This window comes from Mustela nigripes, unplaced genomic scaffold (assembly GCF_022355385.1).
Source record: "Mustela nigripes isolate SB6536 unplaced genomic scaffold, MUSNIG.SB6536 HiC_scaffold_148, whole genome shotgun sequence".
Lineage (NCBI taxonomy): Eukaryota > Metazoa > Chordata > Mammalia > Carnivora > Mustelidae > Mustela > Mustela nigripes.
The window spans coordinates 9,091,086-9,108,615 of NW_026739562.1; the positions used below are offsets into that span (position 1 = coordinate 9,091,086).

Here is a 17,530-nt window from a genome sequence, read left to right on the forward strand (position 1 = left end):
GCAGGGAGCCTGCTTCCTCCTCTCTCTCTCTCTGCCTGCTTCTCTGCCTACTTGTGATCTCTGTCTGTCACGTAAATAAATAAAATCTTAAAAAAAAAAAAAAACAAAATCAACCTCATGTCCCTTCAGCTACAGCCCTATAGCTCTGCTCTTTCTCGTGGGAAATCTATTTGATCTTTCACTTCATATCTAACAAGCATCTTCAAGTTCATATGACCAAAAGAGAACTCTTGATAACCCCAACAAAGGCTTGTTCCTCACAAATTTTGTTACGTACTTTTTTTTTAAGTTTTATTTATGTAAGTAACCATTGTGCGCAACATGGGGCAGGACCTCATGACCCTGAGATCAAGAGTCCCACGCTCCACCAACCAAGCCAGCCCAGTGTCCCTTATGGGGCACCTTTTAAATTTGAAGGCATGTAAGTGTTTTACAGCTTCAGAAGTTTTTAATTTAATTTTTTTTAAAGCCAAAAAATAGAAAATGGAATTATTAACATAATTCATTAATTATGATAATGTTTAATTATAGGATTACTATAATATAATAATACAATATACCATTAAAATAAGATATTATTATATTACAAAGTATTATATTGCATTATAGTACTATAACCACACAGAAAAAGATAATTATTTCAAATGACCTTGGAATGTAGTCTTTGGACGTTCATCCAAAGTGGGATATTTGACAAAGACAAAAGAAGGGCAAAGAAATCTTAAACTTCCTTCAGTTGTCTCTTTTTTTAAAAAGTAATATTGGTATTATCTTTGGGAAGTTTTTTGTTTTGTTTTGTTTTGTTTTATTTGTCAGAAAGAGAGCGAGCAAGAGCGAGCACAGGCAGACAGAGTGGAAGGCAGAGTCAGAGGGAGAAGCAGGCTCCCCGCGGAGCAAGGAGCCCGATGTGGGACTCGATCCCAGGACGCTGGGATCATGACCTGAGCCGAAGGCAGCTGCTTAACCAACTGAGCCACCCAGGCGTCCCTCTTTGGGAAGTATTTTGTGTATTTTGTAGGATAAAATAAATATGCAGTCGTGTTGCTAAAAGCCAACATTTTCAGTCTAAGGACAAAGAGAGTCCAGATTAAAATAAATTAAGGGGGTGCCTGGGTGGCTCAGTGGATTAAGCCACTGCCTTCGGCTCAGGTCATGATGTCAGTGTGCTGGGATCGAGCCCCACATCGGGCTCTTTGCTCAGCGGGGAGCCTGCTTCTCTCTCTCTCTCTCTCTCTCTCTCTCTCTGCCTGCCTCTCTGCCTACTTGTGATCTCTCTCTCTCTGTCAAATAAATAAATAAATAAATAAATAAATAAAGGAAAATCCTGAAACATTAGATTTGAATTGCAAATATTAGCGTAAACTTCAGGGGTCTTGGCAACTACAAAGACTTCAAAGCCATCACAACCCAGTAGCAATGAGCACCTTAGAACCCACATTTGGTCTTTAATACAATTTCCCACCAAATACAACCCAGAGAAATGACTGATTCCAGGTCTGGGGCAGGGAATATACAAATTGAGCCTGGGACAGTTTATTGTTCCAGAAAACAAAAGCACTTTCAGTGTTTAAATTAAGTCTCTCCAAAAGGACACAGGAGCCTTATTGAAGGAATTCCATTACCTAAAGTCACAATAATTTGAGCATCACAAAGCACAATATTGCTATTAACTGAAGAAGACTGCATATTTTTTTTAAATCCAGGATTTCATAACAGTACTCCAAAAAGCAAAACAAATGAGTGTGGTCACTGAAGGCAGCTATGACTTTGACTCCTCCTCATCAAAGTAGGAACTAAAGGAAAGGAAAAAGTATTTATTCCATCTTTCCTCTAGGAACTGCCTTTCAGAGGAGCCAACTAGCTCTAACTGATAGGGGAGAGTTCTTCCTTAGAGAAAACCCCAACAACTGTGGAAGGATAGGTGGAACTTTGAGATCGGCATTTCCTTTCAGTGAAATAAGAGAACTAATTCAGGCAAGAAACATCACTGGATGTTAAATCCATTATGGAAACTGTGGCCGCAGAACTGAATTTTTTCCCAGGGGGCCAGAGCGTCACCGCGCCCCCCACCCCCTGCGCCAGTTCACCTGCTGGTCACAAAGGGAAAAAACGTTAACCCTAAAACAGAGGGATGGGGTTGTCGCCCCCCTGCTACCGGAGGTGATAAAACACGCAACAACGCTTACAGTCTTCTCACCAAAAAGGTGTGACCCCCCCTGGTCACTAAGCTCTAGTTTGCAAGGGAGCAAAGGGGAGGAAGAAAAGAGACAATTCACAGTCACGTGACTCCTCGCGGACGGATGGGATGAGATGAAAGCTGTTACAGGGCAGCCAGTTTGCCATGTTAGACAAATCCTGGAAAACGAAGGGGAAGGGAGAAATCTTCCACTGGAATAGACTTAGGAGACAATGCTCACTGCTCACGTGCCTCGGGTCTGTGTTCCAATTTACAGAAGCCAAGGGTAGAGGCGTGTTTTCAGGATAAGCAGAGAAACTCTAGAGATAATTGGGATTATGTAAGAAAGTGTCCTTATATAAGAAAATGTCTCTCTTTTTTTCTTTCACAGATGCATACTGAACTACTTTGGGGTAAAATATCATGATGTGTATAATTTCCCGTCACAACGCTTCAGTTAAAAAGCATAAATCAAATATGGCATCATAGTAATTAATCATTGTTCAGTCTACGTGGTGGGGCTGTGGAGTCTCCGTATATCCTTCTCTCGATTTTCCTGTATAGTTAATTGTCTTCATAATAAAAAAGGTTTTAAAACACCCCATCCTTCCCCCATCTAGCAAATCTGAGTGGGTTCTTTCTATGTCTGGTTGCTAAAAACAAAATCCTCGGGCTGGTCCGGGATGAGCTTCGTTTCCTCGTACCCCACCTCTGATTCATCAGCATTTAATAGCCATTGGCCCCAAGATTTATTAAGCATCTACTGTGTGCCCGGCACCAACATGCCCCATGGGTCAAGCACAGCCTGGATGCCTAGGGGTCCCAGGAGAACAAGCACTTGACCAGAAACAAGCCATGGGTTCCTGGAGCCATCAGTTCATCCCGACCTGCCTTCTCCCCTCCCCCCTTACCTCTTGGTTCTCACCACCTGCTCCATCCTTCTCACACAGGTGTAGCAGCCATGCTGGCCTCCACCGTCCCTGGAACCAGGCCAGCTATGTCCCCACACCGTCCCAACCCAGGGCAGGGTTTTGCTTTCGCTGTTGTCACGGTTAACCCTCTCATGTGCTTCCAGTCATCAGACTGATAGCTCCATTATGAGGCCTTCCAATCACCTTATTTGAAATTTGCAACACCCCATTCTCGGCACTTCCACCTCCTTTTCCGCCTTCCTTTCTCTTAAGCACTTTCTGGCCCGCTGCATGATTGATGTACTGTTTGTGTTTATTTGACTTTTTCTGGAATGCAAGCTTCACAAGGCCAAGGGCTCTGCTGTTGTCTTCATTGCTTGCATCCCAAGCCCACAGAGCCCGGCACAGAGCAAACAGTCAATAAATACTTGAGGAATGAGTCCTTACAACCGCGCTGGAGGGTGGGCCCTATCCTCCCCGGTTTTATAGATGTCCCTACCACGGTTCAGAGATGAGAGATGTCAAGACCACAGAGCAGACACAGGGCAGTATGGGTTCATGGCCAGTCCTCACAAGGAGCCTCCCATTCCCCCAGGAAGGCAAACAGACCAAGGTGTGAATCCTGGCCCTGCCTTTCCTGCTAAGCCCCCACCTTCCTGGGTGAGCCTTCCTTCTCAGACTGTCCCGCATGGGAGGACTGAGCAAGGTCCTGAATGGGGAGCGTGGCTCACAAGAGGGTGACAGGGGACCCGAGCCCGCCCCCCGCCCCCCCCCCCGGCCCCTGCGCCCCGGGCCCACCTTGACCTGGGCGTAGAAGCTGCCCAGGCTGCAGCAGACGCGACACTCGAGCATGGCGTCGTCATTGTTGTGGGCATAGCGCAGGGCCTTCTCGAAGCTCTCCAGGGCCTTCTGGAAGAGGCTGAGGCCCAGGAAGGCATTGCCCATGCTCAGGCTGACCTGGCCGCCGAGCTGGGCGCCGGCCCTGGTGCCCGGCAGGCCGAGGCAGGTCTTGCAGTAGGAGATGGTCTTGTGGAACTCACAGAGCTTCTCGTTGCTGCGCGCCAGGTTCAGGTAGCTCTCCAGAAGGAAGTCAGCATCCTCCAGCTCCCGCGCGGTGTCGATCTGCACCACAGCGAACTGCCCGCGGGTGGGGGCGGGGCGGTCAGCCCGGCCTCCGAGCTTCACACCAGGGCCTCCTCCCTGCCTCACAGCCAAGGCCTCGGGTGAGTCCTCTGCTCTCTGGCCACGGGCTGGATGCGCCAGACTCGGAGCCACACTCAGACCCATAGCCCTCACCTTTCGGTCTCAGCCTACCTGGGCCACCCACCCACCCTCTACCCCCAGCCCCAAACCTGGAGCCCAGGCACCCGCCCCAGGCTCCAACTCAGAATCCCAAACGGGAAGGCTGGAAACTAGCTGCCAGACCCAGCCTGGAGATGGCCAAACCCTGAAGTGGAAAAGCTCTGCCTCAGTCTAAGGGCCAAGTTCAAGGCCGCAGGGTGTTCGACTAGACTCCGAGCCCCCGTGGGGCGGCTAGCCTGGGGGGCAGGGGGTGTCTGAGGCGGCGGGAGGGTCGGAAGCCTGGGGATAGGCAGCCTGGGCCCACCTTCAGCATCTCCTTGTAGCGGCCCATCTCCGAGTGTGCTGTGACCAGGCAGCCCAGCACGCGGAAACGCCCCACGAGGTCCGCGCTCTTCTCCAGCACCTTCATCCACACGTGCAGTGCCTTCTCTGTCTGGTTAGACTGGTACAGCTGGAGCCCCTTCTCAATCTGCTGCTTCGTCTGGTCCTGCCCCATCCTTCCAGAGCCCTGGGCCACAGGAGGACGGAGAGACCCTGATGGCTCTGGGATTCTAGGCGTTCATGGCAGGGACCCCAGTGCCAGTTGCCCACGGAGCCCCAGGAAGGAGAGCCGCACCAGGCAGGAGCCGAGCAGGGCCTGGATGGAGAGCGGGCGCCACCCTGGGAACAAAGCTGGTCCGGCCCCTGTCTGCAGCTGTCCCTGCCAGTTGGGGCCACGTGGCCGCGGAGGAATGTCAGCCACAATGTCACGCGGGCCTCAGCTGTACCCACCCCCAAGCTGGGAGGCGGCTGCCCAGGGATCCAGGCACTCTGCTCCCCAGGCACCCCCTTTGGTGTCTCTTCAGCTCCTCTGACACTGACCCCAACTTCCCTGGCAGAGTGGGCCCTCCAGGCAGTCTGGCCAAGGAGCCGCCTCCAGGGACAGGCTGAGGGCCTGGAGGAAGCAGCGATGCAGTGAGGCAGGTGGCCAGCCCTGAGACCTGCCTCTCCCTATCACAGCCCTCTTCCTAGAACTACCCTCCCTCCGGCTTTGATTCTGGGATTTGCTGGGCACCGACGGCTCTAATCCATAGGCATGCCCACACCATTCCCAACATCTCGTCCTAGCTCACAGTATGGCCCAAGCCAAGTCATTCACCCCTCCATGCCTCAGTTTCCTCATCTGTCAAATGAGGGTAATCATGACCTCATAAACCCTGACTCAGGGGTTGTTTGAGCAGCACAGGGTGGTGGGGAACAGCGGGGCCCCTGGACCCAGGCTGACTTTGCCTTTTATTAGCCGTGTGGACAGTGTGACTTTGGGCCAGAGTGTACCACTACCCGCCGCAGTGGACTGCTGGAACTGATGACTTATTAGTTGATGAGGACGTAGAAGAGCAGGGGGTCATCCCAAGCTGTGTCCGTCTGCTCCATGACACACCGCCTACCAGGGACAGGAGTTGACCCCTGAAGGGTTAAGAAGTGTCCCAATCCCAATCCCCACCCCAGTTTGAAAGGTCCCTAATAATGAGCTCTAACGCCAGACACTGTGGAGAAGGGCAGTGTCTTATTCAGGGAGGAGACTCTTGAAATGTGGGGGCTCCTAGTACTGAGAGGCCCGGGTAATGGGGCCCCGCCAACTCCATCAGCTCGCCTCCCCCATTTTTCTCCTTCCTCTCTGCACACCAGGCTCCTTCTTGCTCCGGGGCAAAGTTCATCCTTTCAGTGTGGACAGTTTTTAGTACATTCACAAATTTGTGCATTGATCACCACTCATTCCAGAACGTTTTCACCATGTCAAAAAGAAGCCCATACTGATGACCAGTCACTCCATGCCCCCAGTTATGGTGGAATTGTGTTCTCCCTGATTCATATGCTGAATTCTCTTTTTAAAGATCCTCTTTATTTATTTGAGAGAGAGAGAGAGAGAGAAAGAATGTGCAGGGAAAGAGGCAGAGAGAGAAGCAGGCTCCCCACCAAGCAGCGAGCCCGACGCAGGGCTCGATCCCAGGACCCCAAGATCATGACCTGAACTGAAGGCAGATGCTTAACTGGCTGAGCCACCCAGGTGCCCCAATTCTTTTTTTAATTTTTAAAGATTTAATTAGTATTTGAGAGAGAGGGAGAGGGTGCGAGAGAGTGTGCACACATGGACCCAGGGAAGGGGCAGAGGAAGAGGGAGAGAAAGAATCTCAAGCACGTTCCATGCTGAGGACGGAGTCCAGTGCTTGGGGCTCAATCTCACCGTCCTGAGATCACAACTGGAGCCGAAATCAAGAGTCAGACATTTAACCAACTGAGCCACCCAGGCTCATAAATTGAATTCTTTTTTGTTGTTGTTTTTAAAACCTCAGAGACTCCTCTGAGTGTGTGTGTGTGTGTGTGTATTTTAAGATTTTATTTATTTACTTGACAGAGAGAGGGCACAAGCAGGGTGAGAGGCAGAGAGAAGCAAATCAGCAGGGATCCGGAGCATGGGATCCCAACCTGGGACTTGATCCCAAGACCCTGAGATCACGACCTGAGCCAGAGGTAGATCCTTAACTGATTGAAGAACCCAGGCTCATATGTTGAGTTCTTAACCCCCAGATGGGATGTACTTGGAGATACCATCTCTAACGAAGTAAAGTGAGGTCATTAGGGTGGGCCCTAATCCAGGTTGACTAGTGACAGATCAGGACATGACACACAATGTAAGACCAAGTGAAGACACAGGAAAAAGACAGGCCCTCTACAAGCGAAGGAGAGAGGCCTCAGAAGGAAGCCACCCTCTCAACCACCTGATCGCTGACTTCTGGCCCCTGGAACTGTGAGAAAATAAATTTCTATTGTTTAAGCCACTCAGTCTGTGGCACTTTGATGTTTAGGTTTAGTTATTTAAACAATCTCTACACCAGTTGTGGGGCTCAAACTCATGACCCCGAGAGATCAAGAGCCGCATGCTCTGTGGGAAGCCAGGCGCCCCATTGATAGTTCACTGCGGGAGCCAGAGCAAACCCATGTACTCCGCAGCCTCTATCTGCTTTCCATGGAACTGTCTAATCTGGCCATTTCATGTAAATGCAATCATACAATCCGTGGCCTTTGGGGACTGGCTTCTTTCACTTAGCTTCACGTTTTCAAGGTTCATTGGTGCTGGAAATCAGTACTTCATTTCTTTTTATGGTCAGTAGTATTCATGGTCTGGATCTACCATTTTATTTAGCCATTCATTAGCTGGTGGACATTTGGGGGGTTGTTTCACTTTTTTGGCTTTGGTAAAGAGCAACGGCGCTATGAACATTCGTGTACAAATCTTCCTGTGTTCATCGTGTTGATTTCTTTAGCTTCTGAAGAATTGCCAAACTGTTTGCCCCAGGACCTTTGTAGATCTTGATTCTTTTCCTCCTCCCCACCCCAACGTTCTGCCTAGTGACATTCTAGTTAGGGTGAGTCAGCTTGTTATGCTCTCATGGAGAATTACATTCCATTCTGATACAAGACTTCTCTCTATAATTTTACAGTCATCAGTAAGGTCATTTGCTCATCATCTGTTTCTCCGACTCAGATGTGTGAACAATGATGTCTCAGCCACCACTATCTCTAGAGCAAGGCCAGGCACACACGGATTACTCAGTAAATGTGCTGAATGAATGAATGAATGAATGGGAAAAAGGTCTAATTTTTGAAAGGTAAAGCAACTGTTGCAGGCTTCACAGTCGATCTGCCATGTTCCTGCCCCAGCCCGGGGCAGAGATGGCTTCCTGTTTACTGTGAGCAAAGCAGGTCCAGAGAGGGGCAATCTGGAGCAGCGGGCACATCACCGGCTTAGGGGTCTGTGCGCCAGGGTCACAGCCCAGCGGAGGTGGAGGGGATGGGGCAATGCCCCCAGGACTCCCCAGGGGGAAGTTCTCTGCAACCCCCACCCCAGGAAGCTAGGAGAGGGGGCGCGAGGGAGTGAGAGAGTCGGCTGGGCTCTTCCTCTCATCTGGGAAGGTGGGTCCTCAGTGAAAGTTAACTCCTGGAGGGGAAGGAAGCTGGGCCCACACGGAAAGTGCTGAAGGGCTTGCAGATTTTCTCCCACTCACTAGTCCAGACCCGAGCTTGGCGGGAAGGAAAGGATGTGGGCAGCCTGCATCTGTGCCCCAAAGGAGTCTGGGAGCTTCTTGGATATCTGGGAACTCAAGGGATCCCCAAACTTGAAAATCTGACAGGAGGAAGGTTTCCTCTGCCCCAGGCTCTGCCCTTCGCTGACTACTGCATACACTTATGTCAAGGTCCTGCTCTGTTAGGACAAGGGCTGTGATTTGTCTTTGTATCCTGAGCCCCCGCACAGCCCCTGGAAAAGTGAGAGACTGGCAGATGACAACTGACATTTTCTGGGCTAAGCGTTTCCTCCAGTTTATAGATAAGGAAACTGAGGCACGGAGCAGTAACACGACCTGCCCCAAACCACCCAGCTAGAGACAGAGCAGGGACTGGATCTGAGCGATGTGACTTAGGGGTCCCACTCTTAACCAAGACACTATTCCTGACGAGGAGGAGGGAGAGGGAGAAAAGTAAAGAGAACGGGAGACCGATTTCCGGAAATCACAGTGATCTTTACCTGACACACAACAAGCTCCCTGGGAACCCTAGCCAAGGCTCTGGTCAGGGCAGCTGAAAGAGAGGTATATGGAGAAGGCTAGGGAGAAGCTCAAAAGTCAAGCCTACTCACCCATGCCCAGCAGTGAAGCGGACATATGGCCCCTGGAAATTGGAAGGACGAGCCACAAAAATCAAACGGGCTTTTCTGGGCCACTTAGCCGCCCAGGGGGGTACAACACAGGGGCGCAGAGCCTTCTACCAAGTGCCATCTGTGTCAGGCACCAGCTACAGGCCTCCCAGGTTAGACCCCTGCTTTCTAATCAAAAGTAGAAAATCTAAGTTTGGGCCTGAAGCAGGGGTCTTGCGTCTCCATCTGGCACGTGAGCGCTGAAGAGGTCTGTGTCTGTTGAGCTCCATCTGTTACCTGGGAGAGTTCAGACAAAACTCTGTATTTCTTGCTTCTCCTGGAGACCAGGGGCTCAGGCAAACCAGGCCCTGGGATTCCGCACGGGACAGACCCATCTTGCTCCCAGTATTCTCGCCTTGACACGGAGGCTGAGGGTCCCTTGTCATCTTAGACGAACCTCCTTCCATTCACCTGCATCACCTGTTCCAGAAGCACGACAAACATTAACCCAAGGGGACCGTCCCAGGCCCCCTCTGCCACGATTTGTGGGATCCTCAGTTTGTCCTTCTCGAGGAATTCATTTTCCGCCTCTCTGATAAGGCTTCTATGAATATCAAATGAAGACATAAAACAAGAACTTGCGTTGAAAACAAGTTGTGGAACTAAGGCCCCTATAATGGGCCTTCTGAACCTTCCTGGAATTGGCTTTTACTGTCTGTAATAGTGGAAAAACTAGAAATCCTCTATGTCCAGGAGGAAAGTGGTTCAGAAATCATGACATGCTCTATAGCCTCTAAAAATGAAAGTTGTAGATCCTGGTGTACATACCCAGATGGAAGGGTGCCCAGGACATAGTAACTGAAAAAATGCACATAGCAGAACATTCTGTACATTACGGCATGATCTCATTTTTATTAACAGAAATTATATATGTACATAGTTTTTTGTATATAGAGAGAAAAATTCTGGAAGCATACTTACCCCATCTGTTTAACAGTTATCAATGGGCTGTGGGATGGGGAAACGCTCCCTTTTAACTTTTATATACTTAGGGCTGTTAGCAAGTTGAAAACGTGTCTGCCAGGCGCGGCCCTGAGCCAATCTCTCATCTTCCCAGCTCAGCTGGGTGGGTGTTTTCACTTCCATTTGGCAGATGAGGAATCTGAGGCAGACAGAATTAAGTCACCTGCCCAAGGTCACAGGGACGGGGTGGTATAACCAGATTAAGAGACTCCTGAACAAAGCTTTTCCCACCATACTCTAAAGTCTCTTCTATATAACTGTATTAATGTTTTGCCTTAAAACAACCTTCAAACCCTAAAATGAATTTTTTAAGCTTTTTTTTTGAGAGGCTGCAAGTGCGTGTGGGGAGAGGAGCGGAAGAGGGAGAGAAGCAGACTCCCCGCTGGGTGGGGGGCTCAATCCCACAAACGGAGATCATGACCTGAGCCGAAATCAAGAGTCGGATGCTGGGACGCCTGGATGGCTTAGTTGGTTAAGTGTCTCCCTTCGGTTCAAGTCATGATCCCAGGGTCTTGGGATGGAGCCCCATGTCAGGGTCCTTGCTCACTGGGGAGACTGCTTCTCCCTCTCCCTCTGCCTGCCACTCCTCCTGCTTGTGTTGCTGTCTGGCAAATAAATAAGTACAATCTTTAAAAAAAAAAAAAAAAGGCCAGATGCTTAACCGACTGAGCCACCAGGTGCCCTAAAATGATTTTTTAAAAGGTCGTGGTGTCAAGTAAGCCTCTGGTCACACTTGACTTTAAGGATGACTGGGTTGGTGACACCCTCAAGGCCGGAGGACCACAGGTAGATGCCTCTCTTTGGGGAGTTCCCAGACTGCCAAAGGGACTGTCCAGCACCGATGGCCAAGCAGGGGCTGGCACCAACTTCCTCTCGGATGGCGCCCCTGGTGGCTGTCTCGGCAATTGTATTAGAACTCCGGTAAAGTGGCTCTAAGGGACGGGGCTGTCATTCGTTACATGGCCACTGAGGGCCTATGGAGAACTCGGGTATTGGTTGGCAGCTGGCAATCCACAAACAAGGTATGAAATTATTCTCTTTCTTCTGAGTGGGTGGAAATTTCTTTTTCTTTGTAAGGTTTCATTTATTTATTTGAGAGAGACAGCGAAGAGAGGGAACACAAGCAGGGAGAGCTGGAGAGGGAGAGGGAGGGGGAGACTCCCCACCCACCCGATGCAGGGCTGGGGAGCTGAAGGCAGCCACTTAACGACTGAGCCCCCCGGGAGCCCCCGGAGTGGGTGGAAATGTCTGAATCAAACTCTAATGTAGTGGGGTGGGGGGAAGCACATCAGGAAGCTCTTGAACAGAAGCAACGATCATTTTTGGTATCTGTCTTTTCACTTATTCATTAAATGTTTCCTGAATACTTGCCTGCCAGGCCCTAGGGCTCCAGCGAGAAACAAGACATGCACAGTCCCTGCTGCACAAGGCTCCATTCTAGAGGGGGGTTGAAACCGGGGCCCACCTCAGACCCTCCCAAAGGAATATGCTCTACCAGGACTTCAGAGGTTGACATGGGTTAAAAACCCAACTGTCCTACTTACAGCTATGTGTCAAGGACTGTAGCTTCTCTGTGCCTCAGTCTCTACCTTCCTATGTTGCCAGGTGCTGGGAGGACGGGCAGAACAGCCCCAACATGGGGCTTGAACTCAGGACCCCGAGATTGAGACCTGATTTGAGATCCAATCAGACGCTTAGCCGACTGAGGCACCCAGGTGCCCCTCTTTGGTCTTCTTCACTGCAGAGTAACATCTGGAAGAGTCCTGACCGCTGTTAACTGACTGCCATGATGGAAATTTCTAGGCCCTGCATTGGCCAGTACAGTGTCCTGGTCACATGGAGCTTCAGAGCGAAAGTGAGGAATGAGAGCTCTTAATTTAAATAGCTACAGGCTGGTGGCTAGTAGAACTGCACAGCGCAGACAGGTCCGGAGGACAGCCAGATGCAGGGTGAGGCAGACGGCGTGGCAGGTAAACAGGAGGAGCTGGAGAAGCGGAAGGGACGAGGGCTGCAGGGCCACGGCTGGCTTGCGAGGAGGTAGGCTCAGAAAGACCAGGAATGGCAGAAGCAGGTGGCGCAAGCCTAGGGCTGTGAGTTGATTTCAAGGAGGGGGAGGAAAGAACATGTCTTGAGAGGTAGGCTAAGTGAAAGCCAGACACAAAAGGCACATATCCCATGACTGCATTTATAGGACACGTCCAGAATAAGCAAATCTATGGAGCAGCTTCGCAGTTGCCAGGGGCTGGGAATGAGGGGGAGGTGAGAAGGGGAGTGACTGCTAATGAGTACGGGGTTTCTTTTCGGGGTGATGAAAATGTTCTAAAATTAGGTTGTGGTGATGGTTGCACAATGCTAAGATCCAAGGACTTGTCCCCTGTAACTGGGTGAATCGTAGAGGTTTAAAAACACTGAAGCCTCAGGAGGCGTCAGGACAGCGGGATGCCCTTGGGGGCAGAGGCAGTGTTGGTGGGCACACAGGCAGCCCTGGAGCCCTGGAGCCTCGGCGGCGGGAGTGTCAGGATGGCTCTTCCCAGCTGAAATGTTCCATTTCCCCTCCCGAGACTCTGACTTTGATTTGAAAAAGCAAGAGCCATCCCTAGAGCTGAAGCCTTTACCAGGAAAAGAGAAAAGTCAATGTATGCAGAAGATATTAAACACCAGATGGTGGGGGTTGGAAAGGACTCCTGCGAGAGAAGATGCTTGAGAAAGGCAGAAGGTGCAAGAAAAAGCCATCTACGATCCCTCCTGGAAGGGCAACGCTGTCAGACCGAAGTGTGACATTCCCAGCAGTGAAGTCACAAATCTGATCCTGTCCCCTTCCCGATGCCTTTCTTCGTCAGGGACTGAGAGGCTCAGGGGAGCACAGTGTGTGGAAGAGCTGGGAGGGTCAGGGCAGCCGATGCAGAGGCTGCCTCTGTGGAGAGCCGGGAACCAGGGCTGTGGCAACAATTAGGCGCTGAGGAATCTATTCAAATATAAAAGGGGACTGCGTGTGGGTTTTAAAAAGGAATACAGCTGCAGACAAAGCTATAAAGGTGCACAAGCCTCCATTTTTAAAAAAGGTTAAAAATAGTACTGCAGGCATACTCTTTTTGGTAAATTTTAAAGAGAAACAACAGCCTAAGTACGATGTCACATTGAAAGATGTATGTCGTACGTCACATTCTATTTTTATATCAAGTTCTATCTCAGGAGAACAAGAGTCCTAAGGCAAAGACTTCAAGACAAGATCTGCCACCTGGATCTTGAGTGACAGGAGAACCTGTGCTGGATGGAGAGAACTTCAGGTTCCACCACCTTGTCCTTACAGAAGAAACAGGTCAGGAAAGGAGCCCTCCAAGCGCGACTCCCCATCTTGGTCCCATTTTGCAGTGTGTGGCACGCCCTCTTTGAGACGGCGCCTTATGGGCACTTCATACATATTGGTTATGTAGTTTAATGTGTATTTAAGCACATATAATTAGTGGACATTTAAAAACAAAACCTTGTGATTTTGTAAATATTAACGGTCAGAATGAGGTGAAGTTGAATAGGTGCATTTCAAGTGGATTTAAAACATAAGGTGGCGAGGACTATACAAGACTGTGAGGGGCGCCTGGGTGGCTCAATAGGTTTGGCGGCTGCCTCCGTCCGGCTCAGTTCGTGATTCCAGGGTCCTGGGATCGGGCCCCAAATTGGGCTCCCTGCTCAGCAAAGGGCCTGCCTCTCCCTCTTCCTCTGCTTACTTGTGCTGTCAAATAAAGCTTAAAAAAAAAAAAAAAGACTGTGAATGTGCTGAATACCACTGAATGATCTACTTGGGGGAATGGTTTAAGAAGAAAATTTTGCATTATATGTATTTTGCCACAGCAGAAAAAAAATTAGGTAAAGAATAGTTTAGGTAGTACCAGATACAGGAAAGACCTGAGTGGCAGGAATAACACAGGAAGCACCCTATTCTTCACGGAAGTGACCCTTCATGGATCGTGCTGACCACCTCTCTGGGAGCAGTAGTTACCAGTAAATCCCTCCACACCAAGACTGTGGCTCTAAGGAGGGCCAGGCTGCAATGGTTCATCCACCACCTGGGGGAGCCACAGAGCTGTAGGCTCCCCAGGTTCCCTTCACTAGAGCCTAGAGGACTGTGCAGTCGTGTGGAGAGAAGACACCTTGGGTAACTAAAGCATATTTATTTGCTTTTCTGGAGTATTTCTCCTCAGTCGTGGTTAAGAGAAAGGGTTTGGGAGGTGGGCAGACCTGGTTTGATTCTTAGTGCACACCGCTTTCTAGCAGGCAACACTTTTTTTTTTTCTATTTAAGGGGGGGGAGGGAGAGAGAGAGAGAGAGAGAGAGAGAGCGAGCGTGCACACCAGTAGGAGGAGCAGAGAAAGGAAAGAGAATCTCAGGCAGACTCCACACTCCGCACAGAACCCAACCGCCCCAATCCAATTTCTTTTAACCTCAGTTTGCTCATTTACAAAATGGGAATGGGAACAGTAGCTCCTTCCCAGGGATGTTATAGAAATGCTCCTCCAGTCACCCCCACAAAGAGGAACTCTGAGGAGGCTGAGGCCCCGCCCACCCCACAGCCCGTGTGCTGGCTGCAAGCCCCTGCGCTGTCAGTCAGAGCTGAGCCTGCAGTTCTCAGATGCCTGAGGAGGCTCAGACCTTGGGCTTCACTTAGGAGCCTGATCTAGAATTTGAGTAGTAAACTAAATCTTAGAAATGCCCTTCTGTGACCTTGTTCTGAGTTCAGGATGAGCGGGGAAACGTGCTAAACCACTTTGGGGTGGAGCATGAAAAGGCCCAGAGAGGGGATCTGCACTCACAAGTTTGGCCAATTCTGCAGTTTGGTAGCCACTATACTAGAAATGGAAGAACCACAAAAATTAAGGTTGCCAAAAAAGTTTGAAGGTGCTCCTGTGTCAGCAGGGACATTGTCAGAAGAATGGAGGACAACGAAGAAGGTAGTTTTCTGGGAGAAATTCTGTTCTTGCAGGAGCCTTAGGCGAGTTTAGTTTCATGAAACCGGCACATCAAGATGAAATCTTACCAGGATCTCCTACCCCTTCCTCAGGGATGCCACCAACCCCCACCAGCCCCACGGACCCCACTGACCACCCCAACAAATCAGTAACAACTCTGAAGACAACATCAGTTCTTCTCAAACAGTTTAATAGCAAATAAACAAAGGAAGGTACCACACTTGGCAGATACAAAATGACTTTTTGTCCGTGTGTCTGTGCAATTAAAACAGATTTAGGTTCCCCATTGGGACAAAAGGAAAAACACACAAAAAAGGAAGGAGATTCCTTTTAAACACATACTCCCTTGCTCCAAACTTGTAACAATTTTTTTTTCTTTTTTAATCCACTACACAAACTCTGTGATCAGGTCAGAAAAGCGACAAAGGTTCTTCTTGCCTTTTTTTTTTTTAAACCATTAAAGTAAAATCCATAATTTTCTACATAGTACAACACAAGTTCACACAAAAAAGACATTTTCTTTTGCAAATCAAAACAGGAAAGAAAGGAAAAGCTCAAACAAGGTAAAGGAAAAGCATTTCTACGGCTGAATCACGACTTTTGAGTTGATTGAATCCCGTTGTTGCTGCAGAACAGACTGTGCGTTTGGTCATAGTGGCAATTTTTTTTTCTCTTCACATTGTGAAATCACTTTACATTGTTTTCTAGTAGAAAAGGCAAAAAACTGTACAAAACCCCTAGTGTTAAATACAACGTTTGTACCAATAAAAAACTCACACAGGTTTGTCTCCAAAATGTAAAGTTTCTTTTTTTTTTTTTTTCTTTTTAAATTATTCACAAAAAGCAGCTGGAAATCAGAAAGGCAGCTGCCGCTCCAGGGTCTCAAATCCATTAAAACCACCACAGAACAATTAAAACAATCAGAGAGAGAAAAGGAAAAGGAAACAACGTCCAACGTTTGGCATTTGGTTTTATCCACAGGTTTTCCCAGAGCTCCTCTTGGAATTGAAAGCAAAATATATTGGCAAACACGGATTCTGAATACACAGGAAGGGGAGCCTCAGCGCCTTCTGCCAACAGAGGCGGCTCTGTGCAGTCAGACTGTGGGGTGCACGGCAGTCTCGCTCAGGCTGGGGTTCCTGGCCTCTTTCCACCCAATCACCCCTTCCAGGAAATTAAGCAGCCTACCATACACTGGGCCTCCATTGGCCGCCCTTTCTTCCTAGTGAGAGTGGCCTCAAGCATACTACTAGGCAACCTGCGGGTCCCAGAGCAGAAATTCTGCCACGATCCTTTCCTTCATCAACCCCTGCGTGGATGATGCTAACAGTGCTTCTACCTTCCCCATCCCCCCTCCCCCCCCAGTCCCTCGGCTACCCCCTCTTCACCCTTCCCTGGATAATCCTACTTCCCAGCTGTCCCACCCACCAGCAGCTTAGGTCTGGGTGGAATCCATCAAACTCCTCCCTCTGAAACCTCTTACCTCCACAGATCCATCCTGTGACCTCTAGTCTCCTCTGGCCTCTCCCTCCATCATTCACATTCTTACTCAAAAGTCCCTAAGACCCTGAGGCTGGATGGTGCCACAAGAGAGGAGGGCAAGTTCCCTTCAGGGAACCAAGGAACTGGCTTGCCTGGCACCCAGGGACAGTAGCTATTTGGCTCTTCACTCAAAAAAAAAAAAAAAAAAAAAAAAAAGAATTAGAAGAAGAAATCCCTGCCCTCACCCCCCACCCCACTAGCTAAGCAAGAGCAGAGCTGTGGTGAAGAGCCAGTGTGGGGTAGGTGGTGCCCAGGGCTGTAAACAGTGTGAAGACTGTAGTATTGTGCTTGTCACCTAGGAAAAGCGCTGGCAGGTATGTTGCCACTTAGTGCACGAGATGGCCTCCTCCGAGTGGTTAAGAGCACCCTCCTTCTTCAGGGCCGAGGGGCGCTCACTACCCCTATGCGCTAAACCTCTTGCCCGCCCCCTACCCCCACCCCTGCAGCCACCTTCTGGGTTCTGTCTCTGCTCCTCATGCCTCTCCAGGTCCCCTTCCCACCCACCTCTGAGCAGAGCAGCCAGCCTCCTGGGGGGCCCCCGCTGAGGCCCGGAGGCCACACGAGGGGACAGTCTAAGTGCACAGGCAAACACTCTAAGGGCAATAGAGGAGAAAGTTGCCACTTCAAAATAAAACAATACAATCTTGAAAAAAATAACCCCACAACAATTTAAAACAGCTTCTTTGAAACCCTTTTAAATCGGTCAGTTTTTGCACAAACTATAGAAAACAGAGAGGTGAAGGTGATATATACGAAGGTGTGAAGAAACAGCAGGAAACATGCAAAACTTGTTTTTTCTGGGCATAATCTTAGTAGGAAAGGAAAAATTAAAAACAAAAACACAAAAATCATACAAAAACAAAAACCAAAAAAAAAAAAAAATCAAAGCATCACATTTTGCTGTGGAGACTGTAGGAACAAGCACAGAGGTGGGCACAGC

The 17,530-nt window shown here is 49.4% G+C and overlaps 1 protein-coding gene and 1 long non-coding RNA gene across 3 annotated transcripts in view; one reads left to right on the forward strand and one right to left on the reverse strand.

The window, feature by feature from the left end:
• The window catches only part of LOC132008364 (uncharacterized), a 7,424-nt gene extending 4,666 nt beyond the window's left edge, over positions 1 to 2,758 (forward strand). For both annotated transcript variants that reach the window (XR_009401620.1, XR_009401619.1), the window contains exon 3: positions 2,568 to 2,758. This is a non-coding gene — a long non-coding RNA (uncharacterized LOC132008364). The remainder of the gene's footprint in view (positions 1 to 2,567) is intronic.
• Positions 1 to 5,059, reverse strand: part of LOC132008363 (43 kDa receptor-associated protein of the synapse) — a 9,410-nt gene extending 4,351 nt beyond the window's left edge. The window contains exons 1-2 of the mRNA XM_059386880.1: positions 4,694 to 5,059; positions 3,886 to 4,224 (exon numbers count right to left, since the gene is read on the reverse strand). Coding sequence (XP_059242863.1) covers positions 3,886 to 4,224; positions 4,694 to 4,885 — 531 coding nt within the window. The 5' untranslated portion in view covers positions 4,886 to 5,059. The remainder of the gene's footprint in view (positions 1 to 3,885; positions 4,225 to 4,693) is intronic.
• Positions 5,060 to 17,530: the final 12,471 nt, after the last annotated feature.